Here is a 15,787-nt window from a genome sequence, read left to right as displayed (position 1 = left end):
CACATGGAGTTTCTCTACAAATCTAGATCTTCAACAACAGCAGTGAAGGTGAGTCCTATGAATTAATTTTACTCTACTCTTGTTTAATGGTTTTAATTTTGGTTTATATGCATAGATTTGGTACATGCATATTAGAACTCGTTTATCTCTGATGTGTGACTCAGCTATACGACAATATATCAGTGTGTTCATTACCAATATATTTTTTTTGTGAACACCCATCCAAGAAAGGCATGAGCCGCCACTGGTCATTGCTTGAATAAATGAATAGCTGGTGTAATAAGTGGTGGGTTGACAACCATGATCGTGCATCAACTGTTTTTCCAATATCATATCTTGGTATTGTTGTTGTTTTGTTTTATTGTGTTCGATTGTGTCTCTATGTAATAACTGCTAGGGACTTCTTGAACCAGCAATTCCATGAATGGATTGGCCGTCATAGCACAACAGAATGGCCACCCAGATCATGGCACCTGACGCCATGTGATTTTTCGATGTGGGATATCCTGAAAAATTATGTTTTTGCTCAGAAACCGCACGATCTGCATCAGTTGCGACAGATCGAACAGTCATTCGATGAAAATCGTGAGTGTTATGTTCTGCCATCTGTAAATCAGTGTCTAAATGTTGTGAATTGTGTATCGAAAAACAGGGCCTCCATTTTGAACAAAATCTATAAAGGAATGTGTAGTCAAATGTAATGCAATTAAATGTAAAGAAGTGTTGGGGAAAGCGACTTTTAACCCACCCTGTATAATGCTCTACACTAGTAATTCTTAAACTGTGGTCTGCGATACAGTTTAAAAGAACCGCTGTTCTACACGTTTCATTATGAGGATATTATTTGTCAAAATCTATAACTTTTCAATCTCAATTTCGGAAAATGTTCAATTATACTCGGAAAAATTTGAGACTGTTCAAAGTGCTCTGTTTGCAAACTATGAGTACGAACTTGGCACACAAGTTTCTGAACTGACTATACCTGCAACTGGCGTGGATGATGGCTGAGACGTTGGATGTGACAGGCACGGCACATCAAGCGTCCCTCTAGTGGGTAACAGCGTTTGTCTGGCTCATCTGTTAGCTGCATTCCGCAGTCCTGCAGCAAGACAGCACAGTTCACATCTCAACCAGACTGAAACTTGACTTTGAAAAAGATACTTCCAAGCACAATAAGTTCAACAAACCGAAGACATAGTGCAGTAAAGATTCTTTTATATGTTTTGCACTTAATTCATTTTTCACACTTTTTCGTTTTTTGCTGATGTCCCAGCAAAATTCCTATTATATTAAGATATATGGATCATATGAGGAGATAAAGATGAAGGCAGAAAGTAGGAAAGATTGGAGAAAGCTGGGTTTGCAGACCTGCCCTTGGGCTAGGGTGACCAGATTCACATCGATAAAAATGAGGACACAAAGCTTCAAAAAGGAGGACATTGTTCGAAAAAAGAGGACAGAAAATATGTACTTAGATTGAGGCTTAGGCCTATATTATACTTTAATCCTTTGCAGCACAAATATATTTTTTTTAATGTTTTTCATATCATGGATCATAAAGTTTCGATCAATTTTTTTTTTTTTTAATTTTAAGTCTGCACACAATTTTAAACACAGATGGCACCTCTATGTATCCTCAAGGGGTGGTTGCATGATGGAACATCTGTGCTATAATGTAGAGAAAGAAAGAAAACGGTGCTTCTTCTGAACAACCACTATACTGCAAAGGATTAAATTACGTCAATATCTATTTTATTACAAAATATTTACAGTACAGATTTAAAGGCTTACACCATACTTAAAAGTACATAACATGTACTTGTAATAAAATAGATATTAACATATTATGTTAATATCTATTTTATTACAAAATATTTATGAAAGAACTTAATAATAATAATGATTTGTTAATATCTATTTTATTACAAAATATTTATGAAAGAACTTAATAATAATAATGATTTTACAGTTACGTAGCTGCAATATGAAAGTCAAGGAAGCTATAATTATTAAAGAGGACAGAAAATATCTAATTAGATTTACATTCGCACCTCGATTTTTCGATTTGCTAGCTACCTCTCAGCAACGGCCAAGGGAGGAGCAAAGACAATTATGATCGTTGGCAAAGAGTATATTCTGTCGATGCAGCTGCCACCTATAGACAAATTACTTGAAAAAGGCGTCAAATCAGATAAGTTCAAAATATCAGGTATACAAGTTACAAAAGGAGGACATTTCTTGATTTTTTAAAAATCCGCCTGGACCCCGGACAAAGGCCTAAAAAGGAGGGCATGCCCCGACAAAAGAGGACATCTGGTCATCCTACCTTGGGCAGAACACTAAATGAATGAACATCAAATACCAGAATTATAGAAAACACATAAATTTTGACAATGAAATTGCAGTAGGTACTCATATAACAATATATTTTAATGAGAGGAAGATAATGCGTAAAAACGCAGTATTGAAGTAAAAGTTGTCCCGCAGAAGTTGAACTTACCTCACAAATGTAACAGTCAACGTGGAAATCCTTATCCATTGAAACAACACGAACTGTCTCTTCTGTGCCCTGCAAAATAAGCCACAGTTAACTCTGCTGGAGGAAACAAAACCGTTAATAATTCATTAATTGTATTACATAGTGAAGAAAGTTCCAAACAAAATTATTATTTTATTGCCAGCTTTATCTTTTATCATTTGCCATATGCAGTCCTCAATTCTAGATTAATTTACTTTTTGTGTTTCTATTTTTTTGTAAATTTAGGTTCTTAAATAGCAGAATAGATGTATAAGTTACCTCGACTGGCGTGATTCCTTTCCCACATGCTGCACACTTCGGCGCAAACATCCTGAAACAAGTAAGGCTCGAATTACACAGCTGATCAGTATAAAGAGATATAAAAAGGAACTAGCTGATGTACTAAAATCTTTCTAGATATACAAAATTAAAAGCAGCATCACTAAATTAGTAAGCAAGTTACTTCAATTCTCTTCATTTCGTTTCACGGAGATAAAACCCACAAATTGTTTAGAAATGTTGAAGATATCTTCTTTCTGGACATTATGCAGTCATTCCATCTTACTTACTTAAGGCTTTTAAGGAACCCGGATGTTCATTTCTGCCATCGGTCCCTATCCTGAGCAAGATTAATCCAGTCCCTACAATCATATCGCACCTCCCTCAAATCCATTTTAATATTATCCTCCCATCTACATCTCAGCCTCCCCAAAGAACTGTAAATAATTAAAATTCATTAATGTTTCAAGCTTTCCCTAAAGATGATCTAAATCACTGTAAAAATGTAAGTTTGAAACAGAAACAGACACGACAAAAAATTTTAGTGTTCCCCTGTGTGATGATGAGTTGTAACCTCGCCAAAGTTTCGAAAATATTAGATTGATGCAAAAGTTCGCAACGTTTTTCCACTGTGAGGGAAGTTTTATTTGAGATGAAAAGATCGACAATACGAGTAACAATGTGAATTATGTAAAACTTCTACCTCTGAAATAGAAATAATTTTGACATAAAAGACAAAATTATTTGCTTGTTTATATTAAATAAGTGAATACAAAATATATAAATGAAACATTCAAATATCTATGAAAAAAATTTGTAGTGTGAATATGTTTGAATACATTAATGTAAGCTATATGACATTTTCGTTCATATTACGTTGTTATTTATTTTACCTGTGATAATCATTGACACAATAGATTTTATTGTCAACATCCACTGTGAAAGGAACACCATCCAGACACTCATTGCAGATGCAGCACCGGAAACAACCGGGATGATACGATTTCCCCATAGCTTGCAGGATCTGTAAGCGTATGTCACATAAATCATTCATCACGAGTAATTTACAAGAAACTCAAAACATATCAAGTATAGTAGCCTACTCTGTTACACTCTTCCTATTCCCGACAATTTTATGGGACTTCATATGAGCTTGAGTAATGTTCAATAATTTTATATTTAAATAGGGTTGAATTGAACAAGTAAGGATTTTCATTTTCACTGCTCCCGAGTTGCCAACTGTACAGTGTGTCCGAAAAATCCCCATACCCTATTGTTATACAGAGAGCACAGTGTTACATTTGGTTCTAGTGTTATTTCAATTGTGATATTGGTATCCCTGCTTTGAAAGTCACCGAGAGCACTGTCAGCATTCATTCAGACCGACTTTTGTGAATGAATTATCTGACGCAGCAATTTGCAGTCTGCTGTGCTTTGTTGCCACAATTTCAAAATGCTTGTCTTGAACAAGAGTGCAAATCTGACTTTCAGGTAGTAGCTCCCTGTAAAGCAGGTCTGAATAATTTCAAGGAAAAATTGTTCCGGGGCCGGGTATCGATCCCGGGATCCTTTGCTTGGCGCGCAAACGCTCTACCGACTGAGCTACCCCAGGAACTATACACGACACCGTCACAATTTTTCCTCTGTATCCACACAACTCACATGAGCTGACAAGACGCCAGAACTCAACTATGAGTGCACACAAATACTGTGTGACTTAATGTGGCTTTCTGTTAACGTACCTCCAGTAACGAATGTTACTGGGATCGATACCCGGCCCAGGAACAATTTTTTCTTGAAATTATTTGAACAAGAGTGTTATTTTCCAATGAATGTGCAATATATTGCAGTTCACACAAGAGGAATGTGGCTTTCTGGTCTAAGGAAAATCCTCATTATGTGCAAAAGCTGGAAAAGAACCCACTTGGGCCAGGATGACATCATGAGACCTGTTTGGACCGTATTTTTTTTAAGATAACGTGAATGGACATTCTTATTTGCACATATTGCAAACATGGGTAATACCTAAGCTGCAAGAGAAGGGAATTCAGGTGCGTGAATTCCTTGATGAACAACTTCCAGGCCGCAGGATTTCGCGTGGACCAGCAACATCTCCAGCCCCAATGAAATGGTCCCCATGAAGGCCGAACCTTATCACACCAGACAACTCATTGTGGGGGAATAATCAAGTTCCATGTCTCCAAGTGTCGGTACAGGACAAATGAAGAATTACGGGAAAGTGTGGAGAAAGCCTTTCGAAACATAACTCATGAGATGCTCTGCAACGTATCAAGGACGACATAGATCTCTGTGTACAGCACGCTGGTGCATGTACAGATCCACTGGATACATCATTTGTTCATGTACCTACGTACCTTCAGTTTGTACATACTGTATGTAGTGATCAATAATATTGGTGTACAGGGACTTCTCAGACACTCTGTAGTTTATTTATTTATTATACTCCAATTTTACAGAGAACCCTATTTTACCTGAGATAGGTATGTTAGAGTTATAAATACATTATTATAATATTTATATGACATTGATTAATTAAATTTCCTATTGAATTTATCTTATGTTTCAATTATGAAATTAATAAAATTTTACAAATCTATAAATTCAGCAAATCTGTACAACGTTTTAAGAGAATAATTTTATTTCTTTTGTTTAGCTTTTGTTAGAATGAGATTAAGTCCTCCTAGTTAAAAAAAATAAAAAATCGTTTATTTTATAGTTATGGTTTTCTTCCATGAAATATGGACAGAAATTCTGATGTATTAATGAATTCTGCTACTAGACCCGACTATCAGGTTTGAAAGACAACAGTCAAACGTTACTGATTATGAAAAGAGAATCATCTATGAACCTTGCATTCCTTATTTTAGCAAGCAGTATAACATCATGGCTAATCGTTGATCAGTACACGGACTTCTTTTTGGAGTTTGTGGTACCATCTCCAAATACACCTATAACCTTTTAAAATCGAAGGGATTCACATTTTACAATGTTGAGAAAATCCTTAGAGAAATTCTAAAGGACTCAAATACAATTTTATAATTTCGTCTCTATTTCAAGTAATATGATTTCACCTTCACTTTAATTTTATTGTATGTATTTTCATTGTTTCATTGTAATCTTATATATATATATATATATATATATATATATATATATATATATATTTGTTTTCTGGATCCTTGTGTTCACCTTTATTGAAAGACAGATAGTTTCATTTTATAAATCCGATATATATACAGTTTTGGTCGTAAAAAAAGAGAGAAAAAAAAAGGAGGAAATTTATGCCTCTTCTCAGCCTGTTAGTCCCCAAGGCTGTTCAAGAGAATGACTATGCCAGAAATACTTAATTAAAATAAAGGAAAGATCTTTTAAGTTATGTGCGTGGACTGATGCAGAGTACCAAACAGATATGGAAATAATTATTATATCAAGTGTCATTGCATGATGATACTATTATCATAGCTTTCACGAACTTTAGACTCTCGCTGGCCACCTGAAATCCACCAATGACGCACACAGTCTTTTACTGTGCATTTGTTTATAAGGTGGCGTAAGCTAAGGTCATGGGCAGGGGGTTTCTCCATTTCCCTGCATTAACCCTCCGTGCCCAGGGCTGGTATATAAATTAAATCTTTAATATACACAGAAGAAAGGAAGATAAAGGCATTAAACTGCAGAACAACTCACCATTTCCATGATAAGATGGCCACAAATTGCACATTTTTCTGCTGTCTGCTGGAATCCGGAATACTGAAACAGGAAACATCAAGTTATGTAGCAGATATTTCAAAATTAAAATGAATATGTGCAAGTGTTAATAATAATAATGGTGGGTTGAAGGAGACCTTATGTATTTATTTTATTTACAGTGAAAAACCGTTCAAGTAAAACAAAGAGAGAGACACTCTTGAACGAATTTCAAGTAGAAAATTTAGTTTTACGACGTAGTTTGTATGATAATATTATGAAACATTTCGAGTGAAATAAAATAATCTGGTGTTTTTTTTATTCAAGACGTCTCAACTCGTCCTCAAGGTCCGAAAACTGTAACGTTTTGACAGGAAAGACTTTTTTGTAAACTTTTATGTCACTTGTGGTACCATGAAAGCACAGTGTGCATCACGATTTTCCACGTGGCCCATCTCGCCCTATAATTAATGTTCCTCGAGGTTTTCCACAAAGTTCCGTCATGCTCCATTATTTAATTACTGAATAGGGTGTACCCATCCTGCCTGTGGTAGTACCTATTTATTTAATCCTTAAATCCGTCCTCACCTAAAAATAAAGATGTTTCATGCAATCCAAGGGATTTCATAAATCCTCGGGACAGACTCTGATCAGGCAAGCACGTTGAAGAAAGGGTTGTATTTATGTATTTTTTTTAAATTTTACTTGGTTATTTAACGACGCTGTATCAACTACGAGGTTATTTAGCGTAGATGGGATTGGTGATAGCGAGATATTTGGCGAGATGAGGCCGAGGATTCGCCATAGATTAGCTGATATTTGTCTTATGATTGGGGAAAACCTCAGAAAAAACCCAACCAGGTAATCAGCCCAAGGGGGGAATCGAACCCGCGCCCGAACGCAACTTCGGATCGGCAGGCAAGCGCCTTAGCCGACCGAGTTACTCTGGTGGCTATGTAATGGTAGTACTAAGAAGACCTGTGAAGTGCAGGTCATTGCTCTGCATTGTTGCAAATATTTTCATTTAATTTAACGATAAAATAAGAATATGCAAGAAGTAGTGACTGTAGGCAGGTTTTAATTACCATGTCTTAGTCGTACTCACATGCTTTATTATTAGAGGTGTGATTTTATGGTGGTTATCTTATCCTGATTGCGGTGAATAAAATGGTTTAATTTCTGTGTATGTTTCGTAAAAAAAACTATTTCGCATATATTTCGTATCTTAAAGAAACTGAAAAAAATAACAAAATAACATTTTTTTAAAAATTATTATTGAAACAATCCCTTTCAAACTAACAGGCAATTGTTTGCATTATTAAGTTCAGAATTAAATTACATTCGATTGTGAGGGACGCACTGTCTTCTTGATCTCACGAAGGCAACTGTTGCGGGAAAGAGAAATGACTGTTGTCTGCTTGCTCTGCTCCCTGGAAGTAGTCCGTGGCACTGAGTACATCATTGGCACATGTCACACGCATGTAATGGCTGAACGAACAAATATGTAGAAATATTCGTGTATATTTTTTACGAAGAAAATTTTCACGTTTTGGTGCGAATTCTCCAAAAAATCTGTTCTTTTTTTTGTTGTTGTTGAAAATATCGTGATTATGAAGTAATTACGTGGATTTCTATCAATTTCGCGAAAATTCGCGGGCATATTTCACTTAATTTGGGACTTTAAGGGATCAGCATTTTCCATGAATAAAATTATGTTTTTTTAAACATATTTCGCGTATATAGTTAATACCAAAAAATCACACCCTTATTTATTATCCCTATAAATAACTGCACATGGTTTCATTCCATCCTATATATAATAATAATAATAATAATAATAATAATAATAATAATAATAATAATAATAAATTTTTTACTTGGTAATTTAACGACGCTACTACGAGGTTACTTAGAGTCGATGGGATTGGTGATAGTGAGATGGTATTTGGCGAGATGAGGCCGAGGATTCGCCATAGATTACCTGAATCGAACCCACGCCCGAGATGTTGAACACTCTTCTAATGGGAGAGTGAAACAACGAGCATTACAAAAATATTAAATCCATTCTGCGGCATCAACGTAAGTTCTATTTTGAAAACAATATTATAACATTACTAAATAAACATGACAGAACTCTTAACCAAACTAAGTCACTGATTCCTCACCAGGTAGTCCTCCTCACAGTAGACACGGCCGTGGACATTGTAGAAGGCCTTTCCTCGCAGTGCCCTTCCACAAGAGCAGCAGATGAAACAGTTCGTATGGTACAGATTGCCCATTGCCTGGCAGGCTTGCCCGGCTCCTGTTACCTTCTCTCCACACGTGTGGCAAATACCTGTCAAAGAAGGTAGACAAAAAGATATGACATTACATTAAATTACTTCGGTATGTACAAGGTGGGCCAAAGAAACGGGAGGTTTTAATTTTGCTGTTGGTAATACATGGATTATTTTAGTAGGCTTGGATTCACTGGCATTGTTTAGCATGATTGATGCAATTTATTAAACGTGGACCACTGGATTGGCGAGCAACGATTTGCTATAAAATCTTATTATCTAAATGGTCAATGCGCAGAAGCTGCTCGTAGGCAGTTTCACCGCCACTTTCAACTCCGTCGTCATGATCCTATGCCCTCTTCACATGACATTAACCTGGGTTCGCAATTTAGAACAAACAGGATCAGCACTAAAGAAGAAACCTCCAGGTAGAGAAAAAACTGCCAATGGTGGTGCGCAAACTATTAATGCAGCTCGTTATTAATAATTATTCAAAATTTTTAAGTGGTCAATTGAGAAGAGGAATAAATTTTTGTATATAAACAGATCAACTTGATTTCAGCAAGACGGTGCAATAACATATACTGCAACCATCTCTATGTCGAAAAGGCGAAATTTGGGAACTATGTCATATCGAGAAATGGAGACATTTCCTGGCCTGTACGATCCCCCGATTTAAGTGCATGTAATTTATTTTTATGGGGTATCTAAAAGGTAAGGTATATACTCAAACCGCGAAACATTAAACAACTGAAGGCAGCAATTAGTGAAGAAATTTCGAACATCACAGTCAAGATCACCATCGATATGGTATAGCCCTTGCTGTCCTTGTATTCCCCTTGTTCTTCTTGTGTTCCGCTTTGTTATTCTTCTATTCCCCCTGTTCTTGTCTTCCTCTTGTTACGCGCCCTGTTCGTCAGCAATCCCTTCTACGTAATGATATACAGCAGAGTAAAGCTATGCACCTTTGAATATCCGTACATTTCATTTATTAAAAAATTAATACCGAAATGTTTCCCGATACTGCATTTAAAATTATTAATACTAATTTTACTAAGACAATATGGAAATGTAAGTTCAATTTACCCCCTGCAGAACATAGTTATTCGGAGTTACCAACAATTACTAGTTAATATATATTAATATTGTGATAAATTACCTATAAAACGAATATCTTGAGAATCCTTTATAACATGAATTACTATACCAGCACATATAAATAATAATGCCTTAAATAATGCATGTGTTAATAAATGAAAAAAAGCTAAAACAGAAAATCCCATAGACAAAATACTTATTATTAAACCCAAGGACAACGAAAAACAGTTCTTTGGGGGGGGGGGGAAGATCAAAACTGTAACGAATTAAAAACATCAATAAAAGACTTCAAATAATTTTATTATCTATCATTTTCTTAATAAATTAAAAACGCCAATAAAAAAACTTCTAATAATTTTATTATCCCTCATTTCCTTATTTTTCTTTGTCACTCATTTTGTAAGTTTTATTTTTTATAATTTACGTACAAAAATTAATTACAGTGTTGTTAACGTAATGAAGTGAGGTTTCTAAGCTTTTGAATGACTGTGTAAAGCAGACCTGCAGAACTGTAGCTCCTCAGAGCGACTTCTTTCCTTCCCTTTCTTACCCTACCCACCTCTTCTACTTGTGCGGTCATGGCGTTCTAGTTACGCTCGGCTGCATCAACATTCATTCTCGCGGCTTAAGTCAATCATCCCCAATAGAAGTGGAGTGAGGCTGACGTCATATTTCCCCTACTTGCGAGTTCTGCAGGCCTGGTGTAAAGGTAATGAAAAAGTCGCGTGAGTCCTACCACGTGTTATTCTACTGCGAGATAAAAGAAACACCGAGTTATAAATGACTGGAAGTCACGAATGCGCTGAGATTGTTTTTTTAAGTTGATCATTTAACGACGCTAAATCAACTACTAGGTCATTTAGCGTCGATGAGATTGGTGATAGCGAGATGGTATTTGGCGAGATGGGACTGAGAACTCGCCATAGATTACCTAACATTCGCCTTACAGTTGGGGAAAACCTCCGGGAAAAACCAACCAGATAATCGAACCTATGTCCGAGCGCAACTCCGGATCGGCAGGCTTACGCGCGCCGGCCGGTGCCTCTCAGATTGTCAAGCTGGAGAAGAATGAGGGTCGGATCTTACCTCACGTGCTCGAAATTTATAAAAAGAAATCGATGAACCCACAGGTTTCATACTAATGCAATTAATAATCTATACAGACGCTATATATTAAAATTTTACTCATAATTCTATCGTGATTGGAGTCTGCTCTAAAAGCCCGTAATTATCAAGGCGGCACTATAGTCAACCTGAGTTGGCTGCGTGCAAACGTGTGTACTGCTCTCGAAGAGAGCATCAGAGCCACATACGCTATGAAACGTGTTCTCATGTTATCACTTATATTTGATTAGCAAATATACTTTGGTATTTAAATGTTGTACTCCTAGATCAGCCATGCTTGGAGGTTCCCTCTCCCATTCAACAAAACGTGCATCTTTAATATTAGGCTTTACGCATCCTTCGTTAAAATTACTATGACTGTGATTTATTATAACTTTAAAAATGCTGACTAAAAAGGAATCTAGTTACAGTCAGCGGCAATAACTTATTTTACACGAAAAGAAGAAAAGCAAAAGTTCTTAATGAATTATGTAAGTTTTAACAATCTAATCAGCAATACAGTACTATCTTCAATATTTACAAAATTTGTAATACAGTAGAACCTCTATAATCCGAACCTCAATGAATCGAATGCACCACCAAATGTAGTCCCAGAAAAAAAAAAAATGGCCCGACTATTGAAGCTCCTCACGGAGCACGATTCATACTATTTAACAACGTTTTTCAACCAGTGTTATTGAATAGTATTACAGAAAACTGCGAATTCTAAATAAGGCAGTAGAGCAAGTGGACAGCTTCAAATACTTGGGGTGTACTATAAGCAGTAACATGAGCTGCTGCCAGGAAGTCAAAAGAAGGATAGCAATGACAAAGGAAGCTTTTAATAGAAAAAGAAGCATCTTCTGCGGACCTCTGGAGAAAGAACTAAGGAAGAGACTAGTGAAGTGCTTTGTATGGAGTGTGGCATTGTATGGGAGCAGAAACATGGACATTACGACGAAGTGAGGAGAAGCGAATAAAAGCATTTGAAATGTGGATATGGAGAAGAATGGAGCGTGTGAAATGGACAGACAGAATAAGAAATGAAGCTGTGTTGGAAAGAGCGGGTGAAGAAAGAATGATGCTGAAACTGATAAGAAAGGGGAAAAGGAATTGGATGGTTCATGACTGATTGTGAGAAGAAACTGCTTACTAAAGGATGTACTGGAAGGAATGGTGAACCGGAGAAGAGTTCGGGGCAGAAGAAGATATCAGATGATAGACGACATTAAGATATATGGGTCATATGAGGAAAGAAAGAGGAAGGCAGAAAATAGGAAAGATTGGAGAATGCTGGGTTGGCAGTGAAAGATCTGCCCTTGAGCAGAACACTATGAATGAGTGAGCAAATATACTTTGGCCAGAAAGGAAGGTATTTTAATGTTGTGGTCCTAATCCAGCCATGCTTGGAGGTTCCTTCTTCCACTCAACAAATCGTACATCCTTCGTTAAAATTATTATGAATGTGCGTTATTGTAACTTTAAAAATTCTGACTAAAAAGGAATCTGTTACTTGCTTCCATATAAAACTAGAAGTTAGAGTCAGCAACAATATTTATTTTGCACGAAAAGAAGGGCACGATTTCTTAAATAAATTATGTTTTCAAATTCTAATTTACAATACAGTACTATCATCAATATTTACAAAATTTGTAAAACAGTAGACCCTCGGTAATCGAACGTACTACCAAATGTTAGTCCCAGAAACAAAAAGTCGCGAGACTCTAGAAGCTCTTACAGAGCACAATAATTCACACCACAACGATTTAACAACGGTTTTCAACCCAGTATTATTAGAATAGCATTACAGGAAAGTATTTCACAACTAATGAAAAGCACGAAACAAATCTGAAAATAAGATGAAATTAATGCCCAAGACTCATTATTAAACAAACACGTTAAGTACGACAACCCCGATTATGACAATTCATCGCAAGCATTCCGATAGCTCTGTGCTAGCGTGCTTGCTCGCAGACTACGAAGTTCAGGGTTCAGAGTTCGGATACTGTTGAGGAAAGAAAATGTTAAAATAATTATGCAGGTTAATTTTGTTTACCATCATTCTATTTCACTGCACGATTTATATTCATCTACTAGGCCTATTAAGGATAAATCAATTTTCATAGCATATTTTCAAATGTCTTTCGGGTTACGACACTCGACGTAAAATGAATTTAAAGATCTGTCAAAACAATCTCATGTGTACAAGTGCTTCGTTTTGATTTTGTTATTATTATTGGTATTGAAGGCTTTGGAAATTACAGTCCGGTAAAGCAAAATAGTACGGTCAAGTTCTACCTTTCGGACTATTTGATTAACATAAACTAGTCAAATGCGACATAATATGAAACAAAAAATACTATTTTTCTTTATGCAAAGAATATGGAAGGAACCCAGAAAATACAGGGAACTGAAGACAGCAAAAAACAAGGCAAAATATGGGAGATTAATGGAAATACGAGTAGAACTGAAAATCCTGTCCCAGAAACAAGGTAGATCAACTTACTTATGGCTTTTATGGAACCAGGAGATTCATTGCCGCCCTCACATAAGCCCGCCATCGGTCCCTATTTTGTGCAAGATTAATCCAATCTCTATCATCATGTGTGTAGTTCTGCGTTGTGTAACTTTCTCCATTCTTCTGTAACTTCACCCCTCTTAGTCCCAAATATTTTCCTAAGAACCTAATTCTCAAAAACCCTTAATCTCTGTTCCTCTCTCAAAGTGAGAGTCCAAGTTTCACAACCATACAGAACAACCGGTACAATAACTGTATTATAAATTCTAACTTCCAGGTTTTTTGAGAGCAGACTGGATGACAAAAGCTTCTCACCGAATAAAAGCACGCATTTCCCATATTTATTCTGCGTTTAATTTCCTCCCGTGTGTCATTTATATTATTTTGTTACTGTTGCTCCAAGATATTTGAATTTTCGCACCTTTTGAAAGGATAATTTTTCAATTTTTATATTTTCATTTCGTACTATATTCTGGTAACGAGTTAATCATCTGGTAAGTTTATGCTGTCTACAGACAGTGAATGAAATGCGTCATGGCAGAGCAAGACTTGATCAGCTTAGCAGATGTGGTTGGCTAACTGGCTTTTCGAAGGCAGAACACGGAATAAACCCATGCATACATGCTCACATTGACATATGCCCATTGTGCGATGATTATTCCAATCCAATTCATGAATCCTGCCTCACGACAGAACCACGTCTCATCCAGACGTGTAGCCTACTTCAGAGACTCAGAGCCCCTTAAATCCTATACAGAAATGGACTTATCAGGTACTCTATGGGGATGGACTGGCTCACCAGGACTGGAACAGGATGGCCCGCCTATCACATCAGATTCACGAATGCCATCCAGGCTACCCATTAGGGTGGAGTGAATCTATACATGAAATTGATTTTTGTCTGTTTTCTAAACGTAATAGTTGTCAAAAATCTGTCTGTTCACTTAACTTAGGAATGTGAAAAATATGGAGTTCCTATATTTAATTTTTGAGATGCCCCAAGAGGGTTTGAAGTTTCTTAAAATTATAATTTTGCCGTTTTGTATATTTGTTCTATTATTTTGTTTTTCATTATATAGCTAGTGAATTGCTGTAAAATCACATATTTAAGCTTTATTTGGAAGACTTTAAATTGGGGTTGCAGTAAAAGGATTTTTCTGTATTGATCATGGTAAGCAAGAGTAATGTTCTTGTATGACTGACTGTCGGAATAGATGCCTTCACCCAGATTTCCTTACTTTTGATAGCAACTCTTTCTGAAATCTCTCAAACAGTAGGTTCTTTTGATTTGAGGTCAGGTTTTAATTCATTTTTGATCCATAGATAACATTTCATTATGTCATGATAGTAGGTAATTGTGTATGTTAGGAGAAAATCCACAAACGATTAGGGAAAACACGGAAATTTTACTTGAAGCAAGTAAAGCGATCGGTTTGGAAGTAAATCCCGAAAAGACAAAGTATATGATTATGTCTCGTGACCAGAATATTGTACGAAATGGAAATATAAAAATTGGAGATTTATCCTTCGAAGGGGTGGAAGAATTCAAATATCTTGGAGCAACAGTAACATATATAAATGACACTCGGGAGGAAATTAAACATAGAATAAATATGGGAAATGCGTGTTATTATTCGGTTGAGAAGCTTTTATCATCTAGTCTGCTGTCAAAAAATCTGAAAGAATTTATAAAACAATTATATTACCGGTTGTTCTTTATGGTTGTGAAACTTGGACTCTCACTCTGAGAGAGGAACATAGGTTAAGGGTGTTTGAGAATAAGGTGCTTAGGAAAATATTTGGGGCTAAGCGGGATGAAGTTACAGGAGAATGGAGAAAGTTACACAACGCAGAACTGCACGCATTGTATTCTTCACCTGACATAATTAGGAACATTAAATCCAGACGTTTGAGATGGGTAGGGCATGTAGCACGTATGGGCGAATCCAGAAATGCATATAGTGTTAGTTGGGAGACCGGAGGGAAAAAGACCTTTGGGGAGGCTGAGACGTAGATGGGAGGATAATATTAAAATAGATTTGAGGGAGGTGGAATATGATGATAGAGACTGGATTAATCTTGCACAGGATAGGGACCGATGGCGGGCTTATGTGAGGGCGGCAATGAACCTCCGGGTTCCTTAAAAGCCATTTGTAAGTAAGTAAGTAGGTAATTGTGATGGGTTCAGCCCCTCCAGCATTCCGAATACAGGACAGAAGGTCAGATTTCTTGTTTAATTAGAGCCACTGTTCTATTTAAACACCCTGCGATATCAGAAGAATGAAT

The 15,787-nt window shown here is 36.4% G+C and overlaps 1 protein-coding gene and 1 non-coding gene across 2 annotated transcripts in view; both read right to left on the bottom strand.

The window, feature by feature from the left end:
* Nucleotides 1–15,787, bottom strand: part of jub (LIM domain-containing protein jub) — a 77,614-nt gene that overhangs the window by 8,652 nt on the left and 53,175 nt on the right. The window contains exons 3-8 of the mRNA XM_069842439.1: nucleotides 8,671–8,840; nucleotides 6,506–6,568; nucleotides 3,691–3,821; nucleotides 2,798–2,849; nucleotides 2,501–2,569; nucleotides 983–1,099 (exon numbers count right to left, since the gene is read on the bottom strand). Of these exons, the coding sequence (XP_069698540.1) occupies nucleotides 983–1,099; nucleotides 2,501–2,569; nucleotides 2,798–2,849; nucleotides 3,691–3,821; nucleotides 6,506–6,568; nucleotides 8,671–8,840 (602 nt within the window). The remainder of the gene's footprint in view (nucleotides 1–982; nucleotides 1,100–2,500; nucleotides 2,570–2,797; nucleotides 2,850–3,690; nucleotides 3,822–6,505; nucleotides 6,569–8,670; nucleotides 8,841–15,787) is intronic.
* Nucleotides 4,337–4,410, bottom strand: TRNAG-GCC (transfer RNA glycine (anticodon GCC)). The gene has a single exon. It is a non-coding gene; the product is annotated as a tRNA-Gly (tRNA).

The sequence above is a fragment of the Periplaneta americana genome, chromosome 12, assembly GCF_040183065.1.
Source record: "Periplaneta americana isolate PAMFEO1 chromosome 12, P.americana_PAMFEO1_priV1, whole genome shotgun sequence".
Lineage (NCBI taxonomy): Eukaryota > Metazoa > Arthropoda > Insecta > Blattodea > Blattidae > Periplaneta > Periplaneta americana.
This window is presented reverse-complemented; position numbering and strand designations above follow the sequence as displayed.